The 15946-nt window shown below is 53.7% G+C and overlaps 2 protein-coding genes across 2 annotated transcripts; both read right to left on the reverse strand.

The window, feature by feature from the left end:
• Positions 1-3718: 3718 nt before the first annotated feature.
• On the reverse strand, positions 3719-6485 carry ISF_04948 (hypothetical protein; the record flags this gene model as incomplete). The annotated part of the gene is made up of 2 exons (XM_018848553.1): positions 3719-6362; positions 6442-6485. 2 exons carry the CDS (start codon positions 6483-6485, stop codon positions 3719-3721), a joined length of 2688 nt encoding a protein of 895 aa, XP_018704279.1.
• Positions 6486-10909: 4424 nt separating this feature from the next.
• Positions 10910-11328, reverse strand: ISF_04949 (hypothetical protein; the record flags this gene model as incomplete). Its single annotated transcript, XM_018848554.1, has 2 exons — positions 10910-11146; positions 11221-11328. The coding sequence occupies 2 exons, from the start codon at positions 11326-11328 to the stop codon at positions 10910-10912; spliced, it is 345 nt and encodes a 114-aa protein (XP_018704280.1).
• Positions 11329-15946: the final 4618 nt, after the last annotated feature.

The following is a 15946-nucleotide window of genomic DNA, read 5'->3' on the forward strand; positions in this document are numbered from 1 at the left end:
GACCACCCACCTTGGCACGACTGAGAAAGATCCTGAAATCTCTCAAGGAAAAGCGAAGAAGCGACAATTGCTTTTTTTTTTTTTTTCTTTTCTCCGAGGAAACAAATTCATATCCTTCTCTCCATACATAGGAACTTTATTGTATTGTCACAAACCTACCACTACCTACTTAATAACTAGCAACTACATACAGCCGTGCATATGTACTCTTCGTATTCTTACCGCCTCCGCCCAGACCTGCGTCTGTGCCTCCGCCTCGTGCTGTGCGAACCCGCTGTCGCCAAACCAACTGCAATTGCTGTAACAAACTGGTCCCTGTTACTATTGTTATTATTATGATTATTGCCCTCTATATACCCGTCCGTCTTCCTAAATTTATCTGCACCAACTGCCAACTGCCAAGTCTCAGAAATCCCCTATTCCTCAGCATCGCCCCCCTCTTGACCTTGGTTTCCTTCCCTATTACCAGGGTCCCAGCACCGCCTCTTTCATGACGAGTCTTTTCCGCTGTTCCTTGCTTCGTGGATCCAGTCTGGAATTCTCGACCTTTCCGCCGTCCCGTCTTCGCGAAGATCCTGTCAACATTGTACAAGCCTCAGGGGAAGAATCGTCCTCAAATGCCTGCCAAGGACCAAGTTCCAGCGTCGCACCACTTCAATATAATTTTCATCACCCACATTATCACATAGAACTACCTAATGAAGTAGCTGCCTGTATTTGCCTCATTGCTGCAGCGCTGCCCATCCGCACCATGCCCACTCGGCGTTCCCCAACCAGCAGCCATATTCAATCCCACGCATCGCTGCCGCATCCTGCAATATTAATAATTCTCAGGCACCGCCGTGGCGTCGTTTCCAGATGATTTAGTGCGATTACTGTTTGATGGTTATTCCCTCCCTATGTCGGTATGTATTAGGCTATTATTTAGGTACTGATAGAATCAACTTCATAATGCGTGCGGCCTCCAAGCCTCGACCTCACTCCAACCAAGATTCTTACCCTTGTCACCTACTGGTTATTGTCAAAGTTTTCATGGCCTTTTATATATAACCCTAGCATTATCATCATTTTACTTTATTGCTTTATTATTACTGAATTTTACTGCCATTTCTTTGCTCCGTTTGCCTATCCGAACCTCGTATACGGAGTTGTCTGCGGAGATGTCTGCCAGCTGCCAGGCACCAACACGCCCCGCACAGGCGTTTGCTTCCACAACCACACCCCTCCACACCACGGGGTTTCTTTCTCTTCCTTCGCTTTTTCTCCTATTCTGCTTATCAGCTCCTGGATCATTTTTATTAGTAACCTTCAGGCATGGACTCTCTGTTTCCAAAGCCTGCTTCCCTGAAGATCACATTCCGTCCCAACCCAACACCGCACAAAAGCCTTGGCCGCTGTTCAGGGGTTCCCAATGCAGGTACCGCCGTAACCTGAGACGAGTCGACAGCCAATCGTCCACCATCGCCAACGCCATCCCGGGCCGCCCAGCGAGAGCCTTGCTTCTCTGAGCCTAGCGAGCGCAAAAATGCCCTAAAAAGACCACCAGGAGTCTCCAGGGGTACCTGTTGCACGATCGACGCCACCGCCCCACGGCGTCAACTCATCCCTCGGCCTTGGACTGATGGCTGATGGCCTGCCAATCAAGCTTCCAAGTCGCCAGCGAACGCCTTCGCCTTCATTCCTCCACGCGCGCTGCACCTCCACCCAACCACGATTCTTCAAGACGTGCTCTCGATTGTGCTTGGCCCGATGCCAGCGCTTCCGAAAATCTCCTCTTCTACCAGTAACCGAAGACAATGCTACCATTGTCCTGTATCCTGTGTCCCCCACCGTCCATTCCAAAGCGCGATCCGACGCTGGGGTTCTACGCGTGAAATCAATAACGCGCGACGATGCAGACTCTTGACCTACCGCCTACAGCTGGCAGCTCAAGGGAACCCTCACAACCGCTACCCAGCTACATAGTTATTAAGGATCTTGCTCTTATTCGCCCGCTGCCACCCAGTGCAGCTTTTTAACTTTTGTCAAAGCTGGGATCGCCAGGAACGCCAAGTCCAACCTTCTCTACTCGACGTCGACTTCTTCCCAGCATTCGCCACGAGCAAATAACACCGCCCGTTGCTGTTGGATGCCTCATGAAGCTTCGTGGGCCTTGATGAGCATATTGGATCTGTAGAATCATCTGATGGCATCTGCATCTTCGGAGCCAGCGTCACAGTATTGCAAGGGTCGGTGAACAATCCTCCCTGATAGTGCGGTGGCCACTGGACGCACCCCCCCTAACCACACCCCTCTCGACCCCCTTGCATGAAACACGAAGGACCCATACCAGTACGTACGCATTGCTTCAATCTATCCGACTTCTACGCAGTCTGGAGAGGAAGCTGCTTTTCGGTATGGTCAAAAGAGTCGCGCGTTATTCAGCTTCCGGATCATCAAATTCCTATAAATCGCCAATCTTTGTTGTTTAAAACGAAGCCGTACCTGAGTCGTGAATTAGTTCCTCACCATGATAGCCAACACAATGATTTTCACCTCATTGCCATGGAACGGAGTCCTGGCAGCCACAAAGGATCCGTATGGATAAGAAATACATTATACGGGCTGTTGGGGGAAATTGCACATGGTGAAATGTTTTGTTGTCGGGTTATTAAAGTTGCTCAGGGAGATGGATCGCCCCGAACATCAAACCAGCCATCACACGAGGTGAACATGAACCTTCCTTATTATGATAGGTGCTGCGAGTAAATTACGCCCAGCGGCATCAATATATCGCTCAGCTGCGAAGAAGAAGCCGCAATCAATTACTTCATCCATGTTCTTTTTCCTTTTTCTCCCCCCCGACCTGCTCACCGATGCCTCTGTTTGCGCCCTGTGTAGGGTAGAGGCGGATTTGACGCACGCCATTGTCAGACATAGATGTCGACGGGCTTCCTGCCCTGGCCGCGCCGGCCAACCTGACTGGAGTCGTCAACGCTTCTTAGGATGTTGGTTTGCAGCTGTAACAAAGGGCCAGTCGGGCGGAAAAGGGCGCTGGAAACAATGGGAATATGGCCCCCGCAAATAAGAGATGCCAGTTATTGCTCCGACCGTCATAATGCGCCCCCCGATTGTTCAGCATTGACCGACGGGCAGTGCTCCGACACATCCCCCTCTCACATCACCGCGCATATTTATAGCATGAGAACGTTTATGCAGCCTTGCCCATTGTCGATCCTACAAGGAGGCTCTTCACCCACATTGCGGACCTACGGTTTCGCCTCACAAGGAGCGAAAGGCGCACGACTCAGCTATATCGCCAAACGTTTCTGTATTTTTCTCCCTCTTACGTTTTTCCCCTCCCACCGGCATCTGTACGCGGGATATACATTATAATTGGCTGCACTTATTCTTTCACTGCCACCTTGGGTTATGCTCATCCTTTGGGATCGCCTGATTATAATACACAGCGGCTGTGTGCGTCGAGCCCGGAAAAAGAAGAGACGTCTGGGGCAGTGCATCCGGAGTGACATCTTCTACTTTATAGATCGGTCTCGGATCTGCTAAAAAAAGTATCCCCCGTGGAAAACTCCCCAACTGATCCCTTACCATGACACGGAGCAAACCAAGGAATCCATCATATACATACGTGGAGCATAGGAATCTGCATCGGACGACATCCTCAGCCACACTCAGCCCTTAGCATAACGGAGAGAGTCACTGCCTCCCCCTTGTTTCTCTATTCCACCTCTTCGATTCTAGGCCGCTGCTGCCGTCGCAGCTCGCCCCCCAACAAGCCCGGGCTCACTCGGAGCCCCGCCAAGTCACCGCCCGCGGCCGCCGGGTCCTGCCGGGGGAGCAGGCTCGTAGCCTGCCACGCCTCGAGGCTCTCGACCGCGTCGCGCGCGTGCTCCCGCACCAGGCCGTCGTTGTCCGTCGCTGCGACATACTCGAGCGAGCGCCGGATGTCGGCCGCGCTCTCCCCCGTCAACCCGAAGCCCAGGCTGCCGCCGCCTCCACCCGACGAGGACTGCACCTCGCGGGCGGCGGCGAGGGCACGCACGAAGCCCAGGATCACCACGATGGCCGCCCGCCGCAGGATCGCCTTTTCCGGCTCCGACTCGAGCGCGAGTACGTGCAGGCACAGGTCGACGGCGGCCGACGCCAGCGTCGGGCCGACGCCGCGCAGGTGGCTCTCCAGCGCGGCGCCGAAGATGGAGAGCGCCGAGGCGCGCATCCGCACGTCCTCGCTGCCGCGATTGCTCTCCCAGCCCTGCACGATCTGCGCCAGGATGTCGTTGCTGGCTCTGTCCTCCTTGGTGAGCTCCTCCTCGTCCGCGTCGTCCATGTTCTCGTCATCGTCGTCATCGTCTTGCGGTGCACCGCCATCATTCTTCTTCCTCCTCTCTTCTTTGAGCACGCGCACGCGCTCCTCGCGGGCCTGCCGCGCATGCGTCTTGGGGCGGTGCCCGCGGCGCCCGGCAATAGACAGCAGCGTCTCGCCGGCCTGCTGGGCGCCGTCGCCGGTGAAGGTCTCGCCGAGTCGCTCGATGACCTGCACGAGGGCCTCGCCGAAGCGCAGGCGCGTGTCCGTCGTCGACTTCTCCCCGGCGTCGAGGTAGTGGTCGAGGAGCTCCCGCATCGTCGTCCGCGGGTGCCGGCCGGCCAGCTGCGTGAACATCTTGACGACTTGCAGGTTGATGTAGTCCTCGTTTTGCTTGAGGAGGTCGGACAGGAGCACCGTGACGGCGGTGATATCTAGGATGGGGCTCTCGCTGACGATCAGCCCGGAGAGCAGTTTAAGGCCTTCTGCAACGATCGGCGGCGGGTTCTCCGCGTCACCAGTAATGTAGCTCATGGCGAGATTGTACGTCTTACGGTCCTCCACCTTCCGGGCATCAGGTGGCCCTTTGCCCTTGTCGTCCGGGTCGTTCAGTTCGTCGCGGTAGGTGAGTAACATGCTCAGATTGCGTGCTGTCCCGGACACGTCTGGCCTATCTTCTCGTGCCAACCTGTCGAGCGACTCCTCCAACACTTGCAACTCCTTTGGATTGATGTCGGACTTCTGGAACGTCGGTGCCGTGACCGCCAAGTTGACCAAGCTCAAAACCACACTGATGACTTCGTCTCCTAGTGGAGATTGTGCGTCCGCTTCAAAGACTTGTGTGATCAACTGGAGAAGCTGGTCGAAATGACTGATGAGCTTGTCGGGCGCCTTTTCCATTAGTTGCTGTAGAACGGATACCTCCATGAGGTCCTGGACAGGACTCTCGGATTCGGCCTTGACGGGAGAGATTAAGCTGACCCCCCCGCTACCTTGATCCTTCCCTGCTGAGTCCACCCAGCGGCGTAGTAGTGACAAGAATATAGAAGATGTATCCTCTGCCGAGCAGGCGCCTGAAATGTACTCAGCCAGGGATGCTGCCCGGTATTCGATGTCCATCCAGTCAAGATCTGGCGGCTGCGAGGAGTGTTGAGGCGGTAGCGCGGTTAATTCTACCGCACCGGTGACCGTCGTCGTGTAGCGCCAGGAAGTTGTTGTGGAAGAAGACTGCGTGGGTGCGGCAGACGAGCCCTTGCACGTGAGATTCGAAATGAGGGGATTCACGCTATCGAGATTCCCAAACAGTTGTAGATAGGTCCGCAACAGCTTCCTTGCGGGGTTATATACCGACTTTTGCACCTCTTCGCAAGGGCGGTTCCAGGAAGCAAGCGCCCAAATTTGTAGGATAACGCGCCCAAGAATTCTCTTGCATAAACCGGGCGACGGGTTCGATAGTACCAAGACTGCCAGGCGCTGAATGGCTTGCTGCAGGGCCTCTGCCTCGACGAGGACCCTCGGTTTCGAGAGGTCAATGACTTCCTCCTGATCTCCGTCATCCTCCCCCTTCGTAGCCTGCCGTAGCGAAGGGTTGACGCCCTCCAGCAGCGGCTGCACGAAGACGTTCCACCCGGGCGCGCCCGGCGCGCCGTGGACCTTCCTCCCCAGAATGCCGAAGCCCACCACCTGCGCCGCCGTGCGCGCCAGCTCCGCGCCGGCCGCGCCGTCCATGAGCGCGAAGACCTGGCCGGAGATCCCCGAGAACCAGTCCTCCGCGGTCATGCCCGCGGGCACCGACGAGAGGAGCTTGGTGGCGACGGCGACGGCCTCGTGCGTGATGCTTGCCCCTTGCTTCTGCGGCGCCGCGGGGTCGCCGCCGCCCGACGGCTGCCCCGCGCTGCTCGGGTGCACGGAGAAGACGAGCTCAAGCGTGCCGCGGACGCCGTCGGCGCGGAGCGGGAGCAGCGTCAGCGTGTGCATAAGCGGCGCGCGCAGCCACGGCGGGACGACGTCGGGCTTGATGAGCGCGTTGAGTGCGTGGAGGAGCGTCCAGGTGTCGACCCTGAGGGGACATTTCACGAATTAGTTTGACGCCAAGCTTTTGGAAGAGGAGTAAGAGAGATGTGTGTATACTTTTCTACAAGTTCATTATATCGTTGACGTCCTGCTTCTCGGGTGCCTTCATCGCTGGCGGGGTCAAAGGCTTCTTTGCCTACATCTAGTAACTCTTGCAACAGGTTTGGTTTCTTTTTTTGCGTGTTCGGCGCTTCGTCCATGAAGAGATGATGCAAATCTTCTAGAAGGGGTTGATTTCTTGGACGTGGGATGATGTAAAGGACATGACTTGCATTGCTTTCATATTTGGACAAGTGATTTCTAATGCGGCAAACAACAAGTTAAACCTTCTGAGAATCAGCCACAGTTTGAAGTGTGGCTGGTGGGTAGTGGGCAATGTGGCGCGAGCTTCCGAGCTGGCGAACCCGGCCAGAATCAGGCAGGCACGTTCTTCCCAAATCAAAGGAAAACTCACTGCATCCAGTACCTAGCAAGAACTTGATAAAAGAATTGAAATTGCTTTGGATTCCACGAAATTTAAGGCAGCTTTCGCGCGGATCTTGCATCTCAGTAGCAGGGGGTCGTGAATGCTCGACTGGGATACATGTGGCCCGTGCGTATAAGCTCTCCTGGTACCTACATACGGATCGCGTCTCCCAGCACGCGTCTTCATCCTGACTCCGTTCAACTTCAACCACAAGCAAAGTAGTCGAAGCCCAAATTCGCAGCTCGATGCCTAATTTCCACCCGAAGATCCCCTCAAATGCTCATCATTTATTTTCCACTACGTTGACGCTGCTATTCTTCGACTTGTTCGCCTGGCGAGGCTTGCCTCCACCAGCACCACCTAACTTGCACCTTCGCCTGCCCTACAGTTTACCGGCTCTCGTTTTCCGCCAGGAATGTCTATTGAAGACCCCTCTACGAAGGTCCGGATGCCTACGCGAGCCGCCCCCCGAGCCTGTATCAGGACCTCGCCGTGGGCCGCTGCTGGACAACTGCCGTGGGTTCAAAGCACCCAGCCCAGGGGTGCCCGGCCTACCAAGAGGGAACGCGTGTCGGAACTTAACCCTAAGTAATCCTTCTGGTTTTTCAAGTCTTGTGCCCATGCCGTTGGCAGCCTTTTACGTTGCGCGAGGATGCCTTTGGACGCCTTTGCCCGCTGAAAAGTTGGATTGGCTGGCCGTGGGAGCCTTGCTTGTGACCGAACGGCTCTTTGCCTGGCGGCCCGGTTACCAGTTCTCTTCCGTCTCGGAGGACAGGTCAAGGGAGAGGACGCCATGAGTCGTGCTGGTAAGAGTCTCTGGCCTGAGACCGCTCGTCCGCCCCTCTCCGCCGGAACCAGTGCTGTGGTTTTGACAGCACGCCCGATCGAGTGGTGCGGTCTGAACAAACTCTGGGAGCAGCCTTGGCGTTGTCAAGGGAGACAACAGAGGAAAGCGAGTTGAGCTTGAATGAGGAAACAAACAGAGACGGCATTTCGCATACAGTATCCAGCTGCTGCTCGCCGGAAGTCTTGTCAGGCACCATGCCTGGCATTATTGCGAGAGAGGGCGCGGATCACACACGGAAACGCTGCTCACCTTCTCACTGCCCATTCGCAGGTTCTCGGACCTCGAAACCTCAGTCTCTCGACCGCCAAAGCCGCCTCGGAAATACGGAATGCCCCTCGAGCCGCAAGTTCGCTCCGGTGATCTCGTGGTATAAGGTCTCGCCAGGCATATTAACCTCTATGCGTCAGCTTCGTCCGACGTGATGGAGGGCGCCAGTCCACCGCTGATTGCCCCGCGGCATCAGCATATTCCTCAACTTTTGGGGTTCTGAGAGGACGAGATGAAAGCGCGCTTTTTTGTGGATGTCTTTTGTGCGTGCGGAAAGCTTCCCTTTTCCCATCTTGCATGGCAAGTGTTGGTGGGAATGAATCAAAAACTAGTCCTTGCGGCCGGTGCAATACACACAGAACAAGTCAAGATTAGCTAGCACCACCGTGGGCATGGGAACATGAATGGCTGGGCTGGGCGTTGGAGGTATGCGGGCTGATGACGGCGGCGAGTTGGTACGGTTTCGGCACGGGGCGAGCCGAGTGATGTCATGTCTGCTCGGGCCCAATCGAGCAGTCAGCACGAACCAAGAAGCACTGCTGGGACCCATCTCGCGTTGGAGTCAAAGTTTCGTGCTTGTCCGGCACTGTGGGCTGGCGGAGCTGACTGGGAGGTTGGGCCATGCCTTACGGCGCTTTTGGTGCTGAACTTATTCGCCTGGAAAGGGCAGGCCTTGGGATATGGGCAGTCCTGGTTGTCTCGGCCGTCAGAAATGTCGGACGGGACAACCCCCCGCGTCGGAGGGGATAAGTTGAACCTCACTTTACAAGTCTGAAGAAAATGCTAACATGAGTATAGGTAAATGGCATGTTGAGAATCTAGAAACCGTATCTGACACCGAATTCGAGCCAGGAAGTTGCAATCGACCACAGGAGGCGGCGTGCATATCGACTGCCGAAGTTCAAATATCCGAGGCCAAGCAACTACAGCTCCGAGTTAAAGTAGCTCTACTTGTCTTGCATCTCCGCCGCACGGACAAATCCATGCTGGCGGACGCCACAATGCAATCCCTGATGAACACGTAGGGCTTTCGTTTGCCGAAACCGTTGCAGAGAATGCAACTAGCTCAACGGTCGGCATTCTGATGCTAACCATACCGGATTGCCGCTAGACCGGGCGAGCGCAAATGGCGGTGGTGATGCAGAGACACACATGCAGGCCAATGGGTCTGGCTGGCAGCAGGAGTGTGTCGGCTTTCGGAGTCCACAAAAGGTCCCCTGCTTGGTAGGCTATCATGTTACACATGCCACCGTGATGGGTTGAAAACAATTGTAGATAGGTTCTTGGCGGAAGAGAGGCCTTGCTGACGAAAGAAGGAGGTGGCCGAGTTCGTTGGTGCTGAGCCCGTTTCTCTCGTCAAAGAGTAGAGGCACGTTTGTCTTGATGACGCGCCCGTGGCAAATGGGGGGTTCAAGTTATCCTACCGCCTGCCACTGATTGCGCCACGGCCGAAGTAGGCGTCGGCTTGGCTCCATGCTGGTTGGCAACGCCAAGTCTGAAGTACAGTATCTGTAGAAGGGACAAGAGATGAATCGTCACCTGATGAGTGAGTGGGGGACAAGGAGAATAAATGAATGAATGAATGAATGAATGAATGGTAGACCAACAAGAAGACGGTCAGGACGGCCGAGCTTGACCCGTCTTAGGCACGCCTGCTGGGTATGAAGGGACTGGCTGGCTGGCTGGCTGGCTGGCTGGCTGGCTACGCGCTCGACGGCTCGACTCAGGGTCGTGCATCGAACCGAATGCTGGTAGTAATTAGGTATGTATTATCTGCAGGTACTGCATACGTACACCTCGGCCAGCTGCTAACTATTCCGGGCGGCATCGAGAGAGAGCACGGAGTGAGGCGCGGAGCGTGGGTCGGACCGGCATGAAACCGTCTGGCAGCCAGACGTGATAGAAAGCAGGCGGCAGGATACGGTCCCAACTGTCCCTACCAGCAGAACGCTATCTGGTATGTATGTACGTATGTTTGCAAGCACAAAGTATGCATATCCGTCCGTACGCGGGCTTGGCCCTGTTGGTGGCGAAGTAATCTGCCCTCTTCTCTCGCTGCATGGCAAAATGCGGTGGTGGCAAGTAGGACGGCGCAATGCGGTCATGTAAAAACAACGTTGAAAAGGAAACGCGAAGATCAATCGGCATTGATCCGGATTTCCTGCGCCGCCGGATGTGTCCATGTTGGTGTAACCGTGATCCTGCAGTCTAATTTGGACCTCGGATGGACGAGGTGGCGTTTTGTCTTGGTCCGTCCCTCTCTCTTGCTTGCTTGGCCTTCCGGTGCGAAGTTGGCTCGGCAAGCATCCTGCATGCATTTTCAGACGGGCAACGGCGAGAGGGTGTGATGAGGAGGGGAGGAGATGCTACAGTTTAGGAGGGCACGGTGATCCTTGAGGAGACAGACAAAGAACAAAAAAAGAACATTTCCGAACTGCGTGTCTTGGGTCTCGGGGCTAGTCTTTTCTACCGGGTTACACGACATGTTGTCAGCTGGGATCAGGGCAGTTGATTGATTTATGACGTGGATGCAGAGATGCATCTCGAGACGCACGCTTTTCCATTTTTGGAGGAATGAATGATGATGATCTAAATGCCCGACGCTCCTACTTGCAAGTCTAAAAAAAATCAACCAAAAAAAGACGAAAGAAACCCCGTATCTGCGGACTAGTGAAAACATTCATCGGCCACGACTCAAGTTAGCATCAGGTCCTGTGCATCTATGTGCATCCAAGAAAACCCAATCAAAAACATAAAGATAAAAAAATAAAAGTAAAAAGCAAAGACTCGAACCCCAATCGCAATATTTTCTTTTCTGCGCCGTATTAATTAACTTTGCTTTCTTTTGCAAGAAAATCCCCAAAACGTTTTTTTACTGTTTCCTTTTCGTCGTAATAATCGTGTCATCGGCACCGCCGAGGCAGCACCCTTCGCCGAACTGGCCGCGTAGTCATTAGTGAGCGCTGGCCATGAGGGTGCCTGCTCGAGGCATCATCGTCGTGACGGGCATGGCCGGAGGTGGTCGCAGGGCCTTGGACCGGAAGAAGATGAGGCTTTCCTCGCCCTGATCTGACACGGCCACCTCCATGTGCGCATACTGGAGGACGCCGTTGTTGACGTGCGGCGCCATGATGTCTCTCGGCGCAGCCAAGGTTGACGCTGGGTAAGGCTCGTCATCACGACCCATGGCCTTTGTTGAGAGCAAGCATGTTAGTATGCCAAAGGTAGGAGGCGGGGAAGCGGTAGAGCAAGAGGTCGACTTACAAGACAGGTTGAGCATGGCGTGTCGTTGACCCATACCCAGTTCTTGCATTCGAAGGTGAAGAAGTACTTGCAGCGATACTTGTAGAAACCACCGCCTGGGGAACTCATCTTTTTGGCGTCGAAGCTAGTTTCGGTATGGTCTGGTATGATATGGGATTGTGGGTTTGGGGGGAGGGAGAGAACAGACGGCAGAGATGGCCAAATGCGTATGAGTGTGAGTGCGTGTGGGTATATTAGAAGAAGGCAGAGCGTAGTAATCCGTAGATGAGACGGCGGCGTGGGGGAGGAGGTGGCTGACAAGACTCAAATCCGTCTAGCTAGCTCCTTGGTACTGGTAAAGAAGGCGATTGGAGAGCTTCTAGCGTGGTGCTAAGAAGGAAAGGGACAAGATTTGCTGCGGATAGGAAGAAAAGGGATGAGATTTGCTGCAGATGCTCTTGTTTATATAGAGAAGACTGAGGAGGGAAGACGGGACGGAGGGGCGTGTTGTACCAGTCTTGCTTCTCGCAGGACGTCATATATAGATATATATAGATGTATGTATATATGGACGTCTCGATGGAAGGACCAAAAAAATGGAGTTTGAGGGGTGGCACAAGTCCCAGGTAATTGGAAAGGGAGGGCAATAAGAAGAGGAATTTCAGGCTGATGATGTAGGACCGGTACCGGGGACCTTTTCCCCGACGATGGATGAGCCGGGTTTCCTTGGTCTATTTTTCGGTGTACGACTTGCGTGCGGTAGGACGGATGAGTATATGCCGGGGGCGACGACAGGAGGGGCCGTGATTTGTGGTTGTTGAAGTTGTTGTTGAATAAGAAAGAATCGGTGTGTATGAGTGTGAGTGTGTGTTCCAGTATGCGTGCTACGGGGAACGGGGAACAGAGGGAGAGGAAGAGAGGATCCAGAAAACAAGGACGAGATCAAACAACGCTCGGAAGATGATGATGGGAAGGAGCAAGGACCCGCGCGCGCCGTGGAGTCTGGACGAGGATAATGTTGTGTGATATGAGGAGACGTCGTCTGGGAGAAGAGGTGTCTGTCTGTCTGTGGCTGAGGGAGGACAAGAGAATGGAGTATGGCAGGGCGCTCCATAGATGGATACGGAGAGAAGATTTCTACAGAGTACGAATATGGGAAGACGGGATAACCAACCGCGTACAGTTTACTGTAGGACGGATAGTTACAGAGAGTACGTAGTAGATACAGGGGACGAGTTCGCCAAGGCGAAAAAAGCCATGCATGGAAAGACAAGGGGTCGAGGGAAAGTGTCGACGAGACTGGCTCGATTGCGCACGTTTCCTTTTGTGTCATTATTCGAGAAAAAGACAGAAGGCAATAATGATAAATAAAAAAGAATAAACAATTTAAAAAAAAAAAATAAGAGGACAAGGTGTGTTGATGATGGGTTGGGCTCCAGTTTCAAAAAAGCAGGGGATCCCTCCTCCCCTGCCTGGTGCATTGGACAAGGATGCCCCCCCCCCCTTGGCTTTGGCTGCATGGGCTCTTCATTTCAACCACAAATGCACGCGCTGGAAGTTGTTGTTTGTGTACTTTGAATCTTCGTAATTAACGACTAATCACCTTGGAGGATTTCCCAGCCGGGGAATGAAGACGGTGGGACTCTGTTGCCAGCAGACCCTTGCACCAGGGCCACAGCACCCACTGTACGACCAACTGTACTCCGTAGCACGACCAAGGGCCAGGCACGGAGTCTCCAGAATTGCTGCCCAGGCCCGCATCAGATAACAGAAAGCGCATTTTCTGTGCTTCATGCGACATGCGAGGCAGTTGGTCGTACCGTCCGTCACATATGTACGCGGGTGCGGATATTTTCGGCGAGGCAGATTCGTGGCCAGATGAGATGGGACAAAGTTGGAAGAGACGGTCAACAAGTACCAACATGTAGCCGAGAGGCAAAAGAAAACACAAGGGAATAATAATGCAAGCGCACAACGTTGATCACGGCAGGACCCGATTAATATCGGTAGTTGGTTGTCGACTCCATGAGCTTGGATACTGGTAGCACGTGTCGCCGAACAGAGTCGCCGAAAGAGAGAGAGAGAGAGAGAGAGAGAGCGGCGACCGGCGCACATCCGCGAGCAAGTCCGTGCGGGCCGAGCCTATTCCCTGGGGCCGGGAATGGACAGGAAACGACAAAACGAGCAAAAGAAAAAGAAAAAAGAAAAAGAAAAACAAAAAAGAAAAACAAAAAATTAGCAATATAAAGCTATGAGATGAGGACACAAAGCCATGATCAACCAAAAGGTCTTGGTTAATCCATGTTTCAGGCGGCAATGTGTCTTGCAGAATTGAGGCCCCTGGATATATTCGTACAGTTACGTACATACATCGTTAGTACGGATACTTGCGTTAGTAGTATACACAGCCCTGCAGGCGGGAATACGGTCAAAATATGGACGTGCAAAGTTTTTTCTTTGTTTCCTTGTTTCTTTTTCTTCTTCTTTTTATTGCCCCTGTATGCGCCCATCATCTGCCGATTCAGAGTCAAAAAGCTAAGATGAACCACGAGTTGACTTTTGAGTTTATGCTTCCAACATGGCGTGACGGCCGTGCCCTACCTATGTACCTACCTTCGTGCCAGGTAGGGACACAACTAAGACATTCGGAATAGTACATACATAGCTCCTCCAACTCTCACCGACGGCAAGTGAGGACGGAATTCCCAACCTTGTCCGTTTCAACGACCCTACATATTCGTCGCAACCTTTCGCAACCCTGGCTGATCGAAGCACCTGTCAAGGTGCCTTGTGGAGTCCTCGGAGTCTTTCTTGGCGCAGCGCCACGGCCCCCCCTCCCCAAATGAAGCTCAAAAGCCAAGTTTCCATCCGGAGGATGCCGTTGGCCACGAGGGACAACGCCGAGGAAAGCCACGTTGAGTTTTTATTTCAATATTCGAAAAAAATTGACACCAACGACCGTTGACCCGCCTCTAAAAAGGGGACCCAAGCCCCCCAAGGCTGGGGTTTTTCGCTGTGGGAAAAAAAACATCTCAAACAGGAAGCTAGCTGTGCTGGTCTGACCATCTCCGCCCAACATGGTCTAGAACGGAAAGGTAATGAGCGCTAAAAAAACGACTAGAAACAGAGAAGAAGAGACAGAAGGAAAAAAAAAAAGGAGCGGACAAGAATGAGGCTTCGGTTGGTTCGTCTCTCCTTCTTTTCCTCGGCTGGGCTGGGCTGGGCTGGCTCGGGAATGGCCATCGCGCGCCGAACGGCTCCTAGCTTCCGTTTGCACCTTAATTATATCCGCGCCACCCTTCGCTTCTTCTCCTTCCAGCCAGCACCTACGGAGTAAATACAATACGGCGACTTCCCCAGCTTCACCGCCCAACAATTTATTACTTTTTGCAAAAAGTGCCAACACATCCACGCCGCAATGTCATGACTCTTTGCAATCAGTCCATTTTTGATGGAGCAAAAATTTTCTCCTTTCTTTTTCTTGATTCGAATACATTTCTGCCCAATATGCGATGCGGTCCTGCCATGGCGTGTACGGAAGACGAAACAAAACAAAACACGTCGATTCATTCAACTGCGTGTCTTTTTTTTTTTTTTGCCGCCCAACTCATTGAGATGACCAGGACAGAAACGCCCCGATACCAGAACGCATGCAACGACCTTCCTTCCGTACATGGGCAATCGAGAACAAGCTCCTCCCACCCTCCCTCCTTCAGCTCTTCATGCGGTGCGGAAGCCGATCCGGCTCGGCTGGGCTGGACTCTGCAGCCACCAGGATGTTGTGATAAGCCCTGCATCCCAGCTGCGCCTTCTCGACACACTCTTTTTTTCCTGACTGACGTGAGCCATCACTTTTCATTTTTCTGCTACCTGGGGAAAAGTAAGATATGGCATTCTGGCACAAATCCTATACATGTTAGCGACGGCAAAGGTAAAGAGTCTAGAGCTTGGCAGACGCCAAGGGACAATTGGTTTCGCATTCAACCATCCCGCGCACGGCGTACCCGATCGACAAACATCGCGGATGGTTTGCCCGGTCTTCCGAACAAGGTGCTCGTCGCTGACTAGGCGTCTTATTTTTTTTTTTTTTGCTTCTGTTCATCTCCTAGCATCTCTAATTTGCACGCGCCGCCGCTCCTCCTCCGCAAGCAAGGATTCCCGTGGCCGACGCGCTTTGCATGTGCGCCATCGGGGTGATGAAGTTCGGACGGACCTTTCCGCCTGCCTGCTAACAGCATCGTCGTAGAGCAAAGCCAAAAAAAAGATCAACATTTACGAGATCACAGCCTCGTCGGTCAGCGCCCGAGATATCACAGCTGGATCGGCAAAAATAGAATAGAAAAGAGGCAGTGGCAAACATTTGCCAAGTCTCAGGCGTCGTTGCACCTCGTCCGTCTTCCCCTTCGTTGGATGCATGACAGCCCTGAACCCCCCGTGATGGGAGGCAACAAACAACGGACCGGGGGAGCAAGAACCCTGATGCCGTCCTTGGACGGTTCGGAGCCTATCGGAAGCCGTCCGGAGCTTCTTCCGTAGCAAAAAGAAGAACAAAACACAACCCGTTTCCCCCTCCCCTGACCATGTAATCAAGGTCTCACTTCCCGTCATCATTCTGCAAAGGATGCAAGCCACAAAGACGAGTCACTAATCTGTACAGATTACAACAAGCCACTTACAAGCACCAGTCAGCAGGGTGCAGCAGCACGGTTCTCTCTTCCACGCAAACGCAACCCCCCCCCCCCCCCGC

The sequence above is a fragment of the Cordyceps fumosorosea genome, assembly GCF_001636725.1.
Source record: "Cordyceps fumosorosea ARSEF 2679 chromosome Unknown scaffold_11, whole genome shotgun sequence".
Lineage (NCBI taxonomy): Eukaryota > Fungi > Ascomycota > Sordariomycetes > Hypocreales > Cordycipitaceae > Cordyceps > Cordyceps fumosorosea.